At 44.0% G+C, this 12,592-nt stretch overlaps 2 protein-coding genes across 10 annotated transcripts in view; both read left to right on the forward strand.

Annotated features, from left to right (window-relative positions):
• The window catches only part of AK9 (adenylate kinase 9), a 61,377-nt gene extending 60,142 nt beyond the window's left edge, over window positions 1-1,235 (forward strand). For 5 of the 6 annotated variants that reach the window (XM_021389794.1, XM_021389796.1, XM_021389797.1 and 2 more), the window contains one exon: window positions 893-1,235. In XM_021389794.1, the coding sequence (XP_021245469.1) occupies window positions 893-1,095 (203 nt within the window). In that variant the 3' untranslated portion in view covers window positions 1,096-1,235. The remainder of the gene's footprint in view (window positions 1-892) is intronic. The other variant, XM_021389798.1, reaches the window with a different exon arrangement.
• Window positions 1,231-10,692, forward strand: ZBTB24 (zinc finger and BTB domain containing 24). Of its 4 annotated transcripts, none has more exons than XM_021389807.1 (7): window positions 1,231-1,350; window positions 2,899-3,898; window positions 4,318-4,485; window positions 4,644-4,727; window positions 5,273-5,356; window positions 7,742-7,823; window positions 8,697-10,678. In XM_021389807.1, exons 2-7 carry the CDS (start codon window positions 2,926-2,928, stop codon window positions 9,331-9,333), a joined length of 2,028 nt encoding a protein of 675 aa, XP_021245482.1. In that variant the 5' UTR covers window positions 1,231-1,350; window positions 2,899-2,925; the 3' UTR covers window positions 9,334-10,678. The 4 variants fall into 4 exon arrangements, with proteins under 4 accessions (XP_021245482.1, XP_021245483.1, XP_021245484.1 ...); XM_021389806.1 differs by lacking the exon at window positions 1,231-1,350 and adding an exon at window positions 1,377-1,600 and having other exon boundaries at window positions 8,697-10,692; XM_021389808.1 differs by lacking the exons at window positions 1,231-1,350; window positions 7,742-7,823; window positions 8,697-10,678 and adding exons at window positions 1,376-1,600; window positions 6,646-7,735.

Consider the following 12,592-nt stretch of genomic DNA (forward strand, 5'->3'; position numbering starts at 1 on the left):
ATCCCTATAGCGACTTAGTGCTCTTCAGACTTGACTCCTGTAGAATGTGATTGTCTACATTCTAAAGCTGAAGTGTTCCATAGCTCTTCGTGCTGCTCGGTCTTTGTTATGAGATATAAAATACTACCTGCCAGGAAGAAACAGTTAGGATTTGTCTGTCCTAAGCCACTGCCTCCCCTTTGTCTCTGTAACAACAGTAGTACTCTGAGGTTTGGCACTCAGCACTGATGCACCCCGAAGTATGGCTTAGGGCAGAGGTAAGAAAGGAAAGCAGCAGTGCTACCCTCATTGCACATGAGGCTTTGAAACGTCCCTCCTCTTCTGAAATACCAGAGATGTACAGTCAGCTCTTGATTTTTTTTATGGGAAAAATATTTAGGTCATAGATTAATTGTGCCAAGGATGCAGAAATTCCAAAGATGGTGAGGAGCCTGCCTGGCTCCAGGCAAAAGGATTAGTTTACACACAGAAATAGGGCCATGCTGCATTTGCTGAACTCAGGTCCAGGAGCTGAGCTGTCAGATGGCTGCATGCAGTCCTGACCAACCCTTTCACAGGGTTTGGAAGGGACCTTTGGAGGTGACTGAGTCTGGCCTCCTGGTAAAGCAAGTTCCCTACAGTAGGCTGTGGAGGAAAGCGTGCAGTTGGGTTTTGAATATCTCCAGAGAAGGAGACACTGCAGCCTCTCTGGGCAGCCAGCTCCAGTGTTCTGTCACCTGCACAGAAGTTTTTCCTCACTTTCGAATGGAACTTCCAGTGTTCCAGTTTGGAGGCAAGAGCCGTGGCCTCTCGCACTTGCACCCACACACCACCAAAGTCACGGCTGCAGACTCAGCGTGGTCAGTGCCCGTGTCCCAGCCCCAGGCTCACGCAGTACTCTCTGTCCCCGCAGCGCACAATGCCCGGAGCCCGGCGCACAGGAGGCAGTCGTACCGGAGGCGGCTGGCGCGGCTCACCGAGCACTGCGAGCTCGTCCCCTACCTGGGGAGGGCGATGCCGCCCGAGTACACGGAGCCCCAGCAGCGGCCGCCCGGCTTTGACCTCAAGCTGCAGACCTTCCTGTCCCTGAAAGACGCCAGCCCAAGCTTTGTCTAGCTCGGACTGCGTTGGTTTGCGGGGGCTTCTCGGGTACTGACTTTATTAACTCGCGGAGCGGGGCTGTAGCCCACCGGGACAACTGTTACGCTTACAGCGCTGCTAAACTTAAACCCGAAAATAAAACGTTTTCCGTCCGAGCGCGCCGCCGTAACGTTCGCCGCGCCGACCCTCGCACGCGGGCCCCGCGCTTGGGGCGGGCGCCGCCGCCGCCGTCTCACGTCACGGCGCCGGAAGTGCGGCGGCAACGGAGCGGTGAGTGCCGGCCCGGCCCCGGCGGCCTCGCACCCGCCCCGAGCCCTCGGGAGGAGCGGCCGGGTCCGGGCCTAGCGCGGGGCTGGAGGGGGGGAGGCGGGCGCGGCGGGGTCCCTCGGGGCCACTTCTCTTCCGCGGCCCGAGCCGCGGGCCCCGCTCCTCTTGGTGCCGGGAGGCGTGCGTTGGGCGCGGCGCTGCTGGCCGTGCGGCTGCCGGCCCGTGCGCGCTCTGACCCTGCAGCGTGTGCTAGGTAAGCGCGCCTAAGAGCGGCGTTCCGCGACTGAACGCCGAAGTCCGTCCTTCCTTCCTTCCTTCCTGTGATCCCAGCCCACCGCGTAGTTACCGCCCGACGCGGGAGACTGTGTGGGTAGGGGATGTAGGGGTTAGGAAGCGGTTATGTACCGCGTGGGTGGTCAGACACCGGTACAGCCTCCTCGGAGAGGTGGCTGGTGCCCGTGCCCCTCTGTGCTCATTTGGACAATGCCCGCAGTGACACGCTGTAACTTCTGCTCAGCCCCGGGGTTGTCAAGTTGGGCTGGTTGGGCTCCGTGGGTCCCTCCCAGCTGAGCTGTCCGTTGGATTCTGGTTGGGCTCCGGCACGAGCTGCTCGGTGAGCTAAACAGCCGCTTGTCGGCCGGCCCGCTCACCCTTAGGTGTCATGTGTACCTACTGTGCGTACCTACGCTTCGTGCAGCGTTCCTGCAGCTAATCAGAGCTGCCGCCCTCACTGGTCACTGTGTTTATAGGTGTATTTATGTTTAAAATACCAAGCCTATAATTTCAAGCGGTGGGTAGTTAAGCAGTTTCACTTTTGGCTCAGCCGACCCCCAGGAAATGCCCGATTCTAGCACAGGTCTTCCATTGTATTTTCATTGGGTGGGTTCTTCTGAGATTGCTGGATCTTCGTTATTGATTTTTTACATATTTACAGTTGAACTTGAGTAGCAAGCCAAACTGGTTAATAGTTGGCATACTCACCCTATTTTAGACAGAGATCTTAAAAAAAAACAAACAAACTATTTTTCTGCATTTATTGCCAGCATCCGTAGGGTGAAACTTAGAAGGTGAGTGTTCTGAAAGAGCAGCTTTCGGGAGGGCACAGAGTTCTGCCAGACCAATGCCAGTAATGTTTTATCCATGGTTACAGGATTTCATGGCAAAATAGGGCATCTGCAGCGATGTGGCTGTGGTGATGTGACTTTTTGTTTGTTTGTTTGCTTCTGCTTAGGAGCTGCGAACAAAGCGTTCTTTTTGTTAGTTTGTTCTAGTTGTGAAAGAGGAGTTTTCAGAAGGGCTGGCTAAACAGATGAAACAGTTGGCTGTAATTCTGATCTAGGAAGAAGCTATCTGTAACCATTACTTAGGATTTTAAAATACTTCTGAAGAAGCAAATCTCTGCCAGCGTTAGAGTTGACTTTATACAAACAGTTCAGAGGCTTCAGAATTGCTTCGGGAACTGTTGAACTCTCTTGACTAATGAATAAAATGATATTTGATGTCTTAGAATTCTGACTTCTAAGATTTATTTAACTTATTCTGTCCTTGTAGGTGCCTCCTTTCATATTTGCAATAAAAATGGAAGAAACGTCTCCCAACCCTTCTGAGAAAGTGGTCGTCATCCACTCCAAAACTCACAAACATACCATTCTAGCTAACTTTGAAGAACAAAGGAAAAAAGATTTTCTTTGTGACATTACTCTAATAGTGGAGGATGTGCAATTCAGAGCCCATAAAGCTTTGCTCGCTGCCAGCAGTGAATACTTTTCAATGATGTTTGTAGATGAGGGTGAAATAGGGCAGTCGATTTACATGCTGGAAGGAATGGTTGCCGATGCGTTTGGAGCGCTGCTAGAATTTATTTACACGGGTTATCTCCATGCCACTGAGAAAAGCACTGAACAGATTCTAGCTACTGCACAGCTCCTGAAGGTGAACGACTTGCTGGAGGCCTACACCGAGTACCAGGCTGGCCGCAGCCCCGGGAACATGCTGCCAATCCCTTCCTACAGCAGCACCTCTGTGGCACTTACTGTGGGAGACAAGAAAAGTGAAGAGCTGCCCAAGCGGAAACGGGGGCGACCGAGGAAGGTCCATATTGCCCAAGAGGAAAAACCAGGAGCAAATTTTGCTGAAGATGTGCAGCTGAGGGAGAATAACTCCATGCAAAATAAGCAAAATTTTATGACAAAAGACGTGGCAGCAGAAGGAATAGTTGTCAGCGAACAGGATCCAGCAAGGAAAGATGCAGAAGAAACCGAACCTGCTGGTGCCTCGGAAGCTGCTGCCAATCTGTCAGCTGAGAAAGATGAGAATTGTGATCCCAGGTCTGAAGGAATGCAGATCACCCAGAGCCGTTACAGCAAGCGTAGGCTAAGGAGGTCAATCAAACTAAAAGATTATAAACTTCTCGGTGAAGAGGACGAAAAAGGACTGGCAAAGAGAACTGATGGAAAAAGAAAACGTACAGGTTCTGAAGCTCGCTGTAAAGACTGTGGCAAAGTATTTAAATATAATCACTTTTTAGCTATCCATCAGAGAAGTCATACAGGTAAGCAGTAAGACACTGTGTCTCTGAGTATGGGATTTAGTGCTGTTCCACACTGCAAGCCACTTGTTTAAGTGTAGGCTGTTGTCTGTAGCAAGAGCCGCCCAGAATAGCACGGTGATCAATTGTTATGGTGTGTTTCTGAGACTGTTTGCTGTTTTATTCTTATCAGCAGATCTCATAGTCTTTATGTCTTACCTTGATTGCAGTTTAGGTAATAGTTTCTCTGTTAAAACGCTGAGTAATATGGCAATACTTAAATAATTTTTATTGCCACATAAAGCTTTTTCTTTTCATTCTCCTTATCTCTATTTAAACGTCATTTTTAGTAGACAGTAGATTGCAGTGAGCCTCACTATCAGTTTAGAATATCTAGTGAGAAGCAGTGCATCTACACTGACAAATACACCATCTGGTTTTAGGAGAGCGCCCTTACAAGTGCAGTGAATGTGGCAAAGGCTTTTCCCAGAAGCACTCTCTTCAGGTCCACGAGCGGATGCACACAGGAGAGCGGCCATACACATGCACTGTCTGCAGTAAGGCTCTGACAACAAAGCATTCTCTTCTGGAGCACATGAGCCTACATACAGGTAAATACTGCAAGGCAAAGGTAACCCCTTCTCCCTGCAAGAATACGCCTTGGTAGAAAAGAAGCCTTTCTGCTCTTTCTCATATGTGCTGATTTTTTTTTTCTTCTTATACTTAAATTAGATGTGGCTTGCGTTTTAATAAGTGAATTTCTTCACAGGGCAAAAGGCTTTTACCTGTGACCAGTGTGGGAAATACTTCAGCCAAAAGAGACAGCTCAAGAGCCATTATCGAGTACACACAGGTATAACAAGCTTCAGTTTAAGAGCTGGCTCACAGTCTGTGCTGATTTGTTCTTGTAAAGATTAACTAAGGCCAAATGTTTTTCTTCGGTAATGCATGTAGGCTTTGTTACCATAATACCTGAAATCTCAATATAACAATGAGTAGGATGAAAAAGACAGAATAGTGAATAATAAATGGAATGTCTAAGAAGGTAGTTAATTGAGGAGGACCCTTCTGATGTTTAAAAATTAATTGTGCTGTATTTACCATAAAACATTTTAGCCCTACAGCTCATGTTGCACATGTGCTGAGAGAGAAAGTATGTTTGGGGGGGGAATAGTTCTCAGTTCCCTCTTTTACCATGCTAAGAGCAAATAGAGAAATAGGGGTGTGTCATTCTGCTGGTTTTCGTGACAAGACAGAGAGAAGGCAGTGAATCACCTCTTGTTTTATCTCCGTATTATACCAAAGTGGTTATTTTACAGGAAAGTGCTTTAACAAAGATCACTGAAGAGATAAAGGGGATCACTTATGCACTGACACTTTTTTTGTTATTGCGACAAGGCCGTTCATTGCCGGAATGTAACCAGTGTCATCGCAAATTCATGGATGCAGCTCAGTTAAAGAAACATCTACGAACACATACAGGTAATAAAGTCTGTTGTGTTGTTGTTTTTGTTTCTTATTTTCTTGAAATAACACAGACAAAACCATATATGAGGCAAGGGACTCATTTCTCTGGGTAGAGCTTTGGCTGTGCTTGTGTATTATGGTGCCTGTTTCAAATTAAGAGATAAGATATCAAGAGTTCATAATAAGCACAATACAGCTTGTGTTACAACAGCACAGAAGCGGTTCCTGTTATAGGAAGATCTTTTTTTTCCCTTAGAAAACCTGTTGCAGAAGATGTCAATTAGTTTTCCTGTGATAAAATCTTGGACTGGGAATTTAGTTTATCAGGATAGCCACGTGCAGCATTTGTTGGGCTTGAAGTAAGTGATGTAGTAACAGAAAGAGCACATCCTAGAAGAGTGTATGTCCAGAAAACGTATGTCCTCCCACTCCAGTGTATGGGGGATGGATGATTATGGAAAATGTTGCTGACCATAAAAATAATCATTTCAGTTTACTGTTTTATTATGCTGCATTAAGCCAGAAGCTGGCCAGAGATTGGCTATGAGGGATGAATTAATGCAAGTGACATCAAAGGATGTCTTAGTCTAAGAGACTTAGAAAGCAAGGAGGTATTTGAATGGCTGGGTAACATCAAATAAAAATGTTGATGTAGCCTCTTATGATGGCAAAGCATAAGATTCTTAAAATACTTCTCCTTGAAGAGTATGTGCATAAGATGACTTGTAAGTATTTTTTTTTCTTTTGAAATAGCTGTAAACAGTGGCAGTAGTTTCTTCCCAAAACTAAATTCATTACTTACCTGTAGAGTGTATACAACATCAAACTGTGATGAGGTCAGAACTTGTGTTCTTGGGCATTTTTTGTGTTTCCAGGGTTGAGTTATTTTACAGTACTTAGAAATATTGTATTTTCTCTTGAGGACAACACAGTTCATGTTGACATAAGAGTTTGGTATGCAGTGCTGATAAAGCTCTATTAATGTAATGGGACATGAGCTTGGTGGTGGGAAATAAGAAGAGTCATCATGGTAGCAAGGTGTGTTGCAAAAAGACATTATTTCCCTGAATTCCAGCAGAAACTGATTTGCGGTCAGTATTGCTTCCAGAATAGACAGGCCAGATGCCAATGTTATCAATGCAGAAATATCAATTGATCTGTTCCATCTCAAAAGCGAGGAGTAAAATCCTAAGGAACCTGGAGGTCAGTTGTTGAGATTGATATGACTGGTTTGGCAGCAGTTTTGTAGCACTGTATGTCATAAGAACACAGCCAACTTAAGGAAGTTGCTTCTCTTTTTCTAGGAAAACTGGTAAGGATTGCAGTTCTATAAATGAGAAGCTTCATTGGAAACTGGCTCTTGCCCCGTTCTGAGTTCCATTGTGCTTTGGTGATATGGGTTACCACGGTGGTGATCTGGATTCTCCTAATTAGTCTTTCAAAGATGTTGCATGCAACAAAGAAAACTTCTGGTGTGAATTAGCTTTGGTTTTACTGGGTAATATCTTTTTTTTAAGCTTTTTGTTAGTTAATTTGGTCACTCTGCTTCTACTCAATTAGACAAAAGAATTCCAAATGCAGTCAAAACTACAACAAAAACCAATTCATTCAACCCAAGATAAATTATTTCTTTTCTCCAGCTGTGTTAGAATAATAGCATGACTTGGGTTGGAAGAAACCTTTAAAGATGGTCTAGTTCCAACCCCAGTGCCGTGGGAGGGGACGTGGGACATGTTCCCAGGGCATTGCAGGTCTAGGATGGAGTCTTACAGATCAGCTGACTTGTTAAGATAATGGATTCACTTTTCAGGTTTGGAAGTACGGGCTTACTGATGGGCATGGTGCTCTACATGAGCCTGGTGCTGATGTCTGCCTTCAGACAGTTCAGGGTCAGCCTTTTTCAAGCTTTTATGTTCCATGTGGACCACCTGCAGGCACCTGCATCTGTCTTGACACATTTTTTTGTTGCTCTGAGGACTTGGATCACCCGGTTCCCTGTCTTCAAAGAGGAGAAAGATCGGAGATGAACCTTTAACATCTTATACCCTTGTTAACTAATGAGTTCATTCATTTTCAGATATCCATACTGACCCTTGGCAGAAGCATGATCATTTGTCTGTACACGCTTTATAACTGCATACAGTGAAATGTCATAGAATGGTAGAACATCCAGATCTGGAAGGGACCCACAAGGATCATTGAGTCCAACTCCTGGCTCTACACAGGACCACCCAGTATTCAAACCCTATGTCTGAGAGTGCTGTCCAAACACCCCTTGAACTCCAGCACCTTGGGGCTGTGCCCGCTGCCCTGGACAGCCTGTTCAATGCCTCTGGAAAAGAACCTTTCAAATGTTTTTAAGTACTAAATGAAAACTGATGTCATGTTTCTTTTTGATAGGCGAGAAGCCTTTCACTTGTGAAATTTGTGGCAAGTCATTCACAGCTAAAAGTTCTCTTCAGACTCACATTAGAATTCACAGGTAAATTATGTTTAATTTTCTTTACATTCTTTAGAAATATGACTTCTATTCTGATACCTGTATCTACTGCTTGTTCAACTACAAGGTGTTCAAGATTTGTTTGCATTTTGGATGGGTGATTAAAGACTGACACTTTCGTTTAATCCAGTAGTGGAAAGTGTGCTATTCAACACTAGTGTGCCAAGATGTTGAAAGTACTTCTTTTGTGCATTGTGTCTGTTTAATGACGATGTACTTACTGTTGTATTATTTATGCAAAAATGTTACTGTAAATCTTTATTTGACAGCAAAATAGCAGCCACTGTGTAACAAGATTATTGGAGCATTTTCCAGTTTTCCTGTAGTCTGTTGTGTTTTTTAATACTTAGCACACTGACATGGGTAAAAGCTGTACTGCATAAAGGCTTGTCCAATATGAAATCATTGGAGAACTGCTGTGAGCCTTACGTAAAAGAAAAAACTTCCAGTATAATTTCTTGTTGCTTTGAGACAGGCATCAATTTAGGAGTTAGAGTCTTCCTTTCATTTTAGTGCCCATGCTGTTAATAAACATTTTACAGTAGTACTTACGATTGTGCAAGTAAGTTGTTGCATCCTTGTCAAGACCCGGTAGTACAGAGTTTGTACCTCTGGTATTAGGACAAAAGGGAAATTGTGTTCTCTCTGTAGCTAATGAAAGCATTGTGCGGTTCGTGATTTTGAACAGAAATAGTTAGGAAGTCAAACAGAGAATATTATTTGATTTTACTATTCTGATGTGTTTATGATGCAGCAAAAGAAAATAATCATTTCAGTTTGTTATTCTGTATTAAGCTGCATAAAACAGCACTTCAAGGCAAGTATTTTCACGATACCAAATATGTTCTTTTGCAGGGGAGAAAAGCCGTATTCTTGTGGGATATGTGGAAAATCCTTCTCTGATTCCAGTGCTAAGAGAAGACACTGTATCTTACACACAGGCAAAAAGCCTTTTTCTTGCCCAGAATGTAGTGTGCACTTTGCTCGCCTGGACAACCTGAAGTCTCACTTGAAAATTCATAGCAAGGAGAAGCAGTTTCAAGAAGCCAGCGCTGCTTCAAGCACCAACACTAATTCAGAGGAAGTGAGAAATATTCTTCAGCTGCAGCAGTATCAACTTGCCACCTCTGGAGGGCAGGAAATTCAACTGCTGGTTGCAGATGCAGTGCATAATATAAACTTCATGCCTAGTCATAATCAAGGCATTAGTATTGTTACTGCAGAAAGCGCCCCAAATATGACAGCGGGGCAGGCTGCTAACCTCACACTGCTTGCTCAGCCACCACAGCAGCTGCAAAACTTGTTGCTTTCAGCTCAGCAGGAGCAAGTGGAACAAATCCAAAACATAAATGTGATGGCAAACCAAATAGAGACTGCTCAGCCTGAGCAAATGCACGTCATCACTCTTTCCAAGGAAGCACTTGAACATCTCCATGCTCATCAAGGGCAAAATGAAGAAATCCACTTAGCAGGATCTTCCCAAACAGATTAGCACATGCAGCTGGCTCAGGAATCAAGTCAGCCGTCTCACTCGAGCCAAGATACAGTTCCTTCTCATCAAAGTAGTGAAGAACAGAATCAAAATGTACATATTTCTGAATCCCATCAGGAGTTTATGTCAGTAAATAAGTCAGCTCATGAGCATCCTATTCAAGCACAGCCTTTTTGAAATGCTTATTTGTCACTGGAGGGCTAGGCTTTAGCACACTTCTCATCCAAGCAGTGATTACACACATCACACTTTCTTTCTGCAGCATAATCTTATCTGAAGATGCATTTCTTGGTGATTTTTGGTGGGTGGCTTTCCGTTTTCTTGACCTTATTTATTTTAGACTTTTTTATTATTATCAATTGGTATTTCTCCACCATTTAGTCCGTACCTCACAAGCGATTAAAGCTTTTTTTTCTGTTCCTCTCCCAAATCCATGCCTCCTGAGCAGCTACTTGGCCCCTTATTTGCATTTCCATGTGACGTTCCAGGGAAGTGTACCTTGCTGGCTGAAGAACGGTGTTAAGATGTCTGCTGATCAGAAAGTACAGCTTCTCTGATGGAGTCAACAGTACCTGAATTACTGTCAAGATAATGAGTACTTTTTGCAAAGATAACACCTTATGTCTTACGTCTGTTGAACTTTCTCTTTGCGAGTTAATGTATAACTTTCTGTATGACCATCCCCTTAAGTGCATTTTGATTTACTGAATACCAAATTTGGTTTGAGTTGAAATTATTTAAGCCTTTGGTTCAGGGTTGTCCTTTCCGTTTACAGTACTCTCTAAGAGTTTTGCTCCTCAGAAATGCTTACCCCATTGCACTTGAATGGTGGCAGTGCAACACGGTGGTTATTCTGGACAGCTGAACAGCCCACATTCTGTTAATTCCACCACTCGCTTGCTGTGTGACAGTGAGCAAGGCAGTTGACCTCTGTGCCTTAGTTTCCTATCTAGTAGGTGGGGTAACGTTCACACACCCTGCCAAGCACTTTGAAGAGCTCTTGATGTGGAAGGTGCTGTCTACTGAATTGCGGAATTCTCTTCCTGACAGGCCTCAGTCTAAGCTTAGGAGCCAGTTTGTATTTAAAGTGTTATTTTTTGTACTTTTGAGAGCAGAATGTAATGTTACTTTTAATATATGTTAAAGTCGGTAATTGTTCATGTCCCCGTAAAAACAAAGAATAGACTCACTTCAGAGCATAATGAGCTATATAAATGGGGCATATCGCGTTAAAGTTGTACGGCTATTTTTGTTGGCTAGATTAGATGTGTACAGATTGTTTTTAATGACTGACTGCTGCCAAAAAAAGATTTGACAACTTAATAAAATGCCATGTCAGAGTTTTTGCTTTGCATCCAAGTTCAGCTACTGAGAACATCTCACTTAGCGTACTAATTTAAAATACAGATAAAGATGCCACTGCTACTTAAAGCAACGTACTTCATCCTCACTTTGGTTTTAAAATGTCATGATTTACATTGATGTTGCTTTTACAAATGAAAAAATCTAAAAATTAGGGGATTACTGTGTGAGTGTAAAAACAAAACAAATGTTACTGTGTGCTTGGCACATGAGGGAACTGGGCTTGTTCAGCTTGGAGAAGAGAAGGCTGTGGGAGACCTCACAGCGGCCTTCCATACTTGAAGGGAGCTTATAAACAGGAGGGAGACTGACATTTTACATGATCTGATAGCGATAGAACGAGAGGAAATGGTTGTAAATTAAAAGAGGGGAGACTTAGATTAGATATTAGGAGGAAACTCTTTAGTCATAGGGCAGTGAGGCACTGGCACAGGCTGCCCAGAGAGGCTGTGGGTGCCCCATCCATGGAGGTGTTAAAGGCCAGGTTGGATGGGGCCCTGGGCAGCCTGAGCTGGAGAGTGAAAACCAGCCCATGGCACGGGATTGGAACTTCAGTGGTCTTTAAGATCCCTTCCAACCCAAGCCACTATTTGATTGTATTACTCTGTATGACTGACCAGAGTCACTGGCGCTGGCCAGTTTATAAATGATAGAAGTAGTTAGGGTGGAAGGGTCTTCCAGAGTCCATCTAGTCTGTCATCCTGCCCAATTTTGAACATCTCCAATGATGGAGATCCACAACGTCTGTACACCACCAGTTCCAGTGAAAAAATGTTTGCTATGTTTAACTGGAATTCCCCACGTTCTGCTTTGTGTCTGCTGCCTCTTGTCCTACAGCTACACCTCCAAGAAGCATCTGGCTCTGTCTTCTCCATGCCCTCCTTTTAGGCAGCTGAAAACAGCAGTAAGGTCCTCCCAAAGCCTCCTCCTAAGGGCTGAACAAACCCAACTGTGTCAGCTGCAGCTTTTTAATCACCTTGGCGGCCTGCTCTCTCAGTACAGTTGTCAGTGCATCCCACAGCAGAACTCTAGTTAGGGTTTTCACCTTATTTTTTCCCCATTTCAGATCAGATAAATGCAATGTGTATGTTTTCTGTCACCAAAGAGAAGCAGCATATTCTGTAGTTGCAACTCACATTTGAAGTCTTGGTGCTGCAAGAACAGATGAAAAAACACTGTGAAGCTTGTTACAACATCCACAAAAATCTTACTGATGATACATTTGAGATAAATGTTCTGGTGGTATCATACTAACGACTTTGATTTTTAGCTATAATGCCAATAATCTGAAATGCTGTAGCGTGTAACCATGAATACGGTCTTGTCGTAAGTTTGCAGGAGCAGTGACACAGGGATTGCTAGGTGCTTTCTTACCCTACAATTAAAACAGAAGCTTTGGGTTTAGAATTCTCTTACCCTTTGTTTCTACCAAATTACCCCATAAGCAGTGTAGGAATGAGTTTCTGTGAATAGCACAGCAGCACCTAATCTTTCACTCCGCATTGCTTAAGCTGTCGGCACACATTTTAGCTTGCACTTGAGAAATCATAAGCTCATGTGGCTTCTCGTACCACAAACGCTGCTTTTTGATACCATTTTCTTCACTGGTAGTGAATGCTTTTCTGTTAATGATGAAAATAAATCTCTGTCCTTTGTGTGCATTTTTAAGGCTACAACTGAAGCCTAAAATTGCTTTGAGTTTTAAAGGAAAGCCCTGCAGCTTTGCTTTTCGGTCCAGCTGTCACTAATGTCACTAAGAACTGGAGCAAAAAACATGTGCCCTTAAAACCATGCTTCGGAGCAGCTCTCCTCAGTGTCTTTACTCCTTAGTCACAAACACCTTAGCTTCTCATTTCCCCACACAGGATAATCTTCTTAGCAAATCCATCTCATTGCT

Source organism: Numida meleagris, chromosome 3 (assembly GCF_002078875.1).
Source record: "Numida meleagris isolate 19003 breed g44 Domestic line chromosome 3, NumMel1.0, whole genome shotgun sequence".
NCBI classification, from domain to species: Eukaryota; Metazoa; Chordata; class Aves; order Galliformes; family Numididae; genus Numida; species Numida meleagris.

Excerpts from the sequence above, each read along its gene's own strand:
- ZBTB24 (XM_021389807.1), top strand. The coding sequence starts at position 2,926 with ATGGAAGAAACGTCTCCCAACCCTTCTGAGAAAGTGGTCGTCATCCAC. Across the intron at positions 4,486-4,643 it reads GCACATGAGCCTACATACAG|GGCAAAAGGCTTTTACCTGT; the intron begins GTAAATACTGCA and ends ATTTCTTCACAG. Across the intron at positions 5,357-7,741 it reads ACATCTACGAACACATACAG|GCGAGAAGCCTTTCACTTGT; the intron begins GTAATAAAGTCT and ends TCTTTTTGATAG.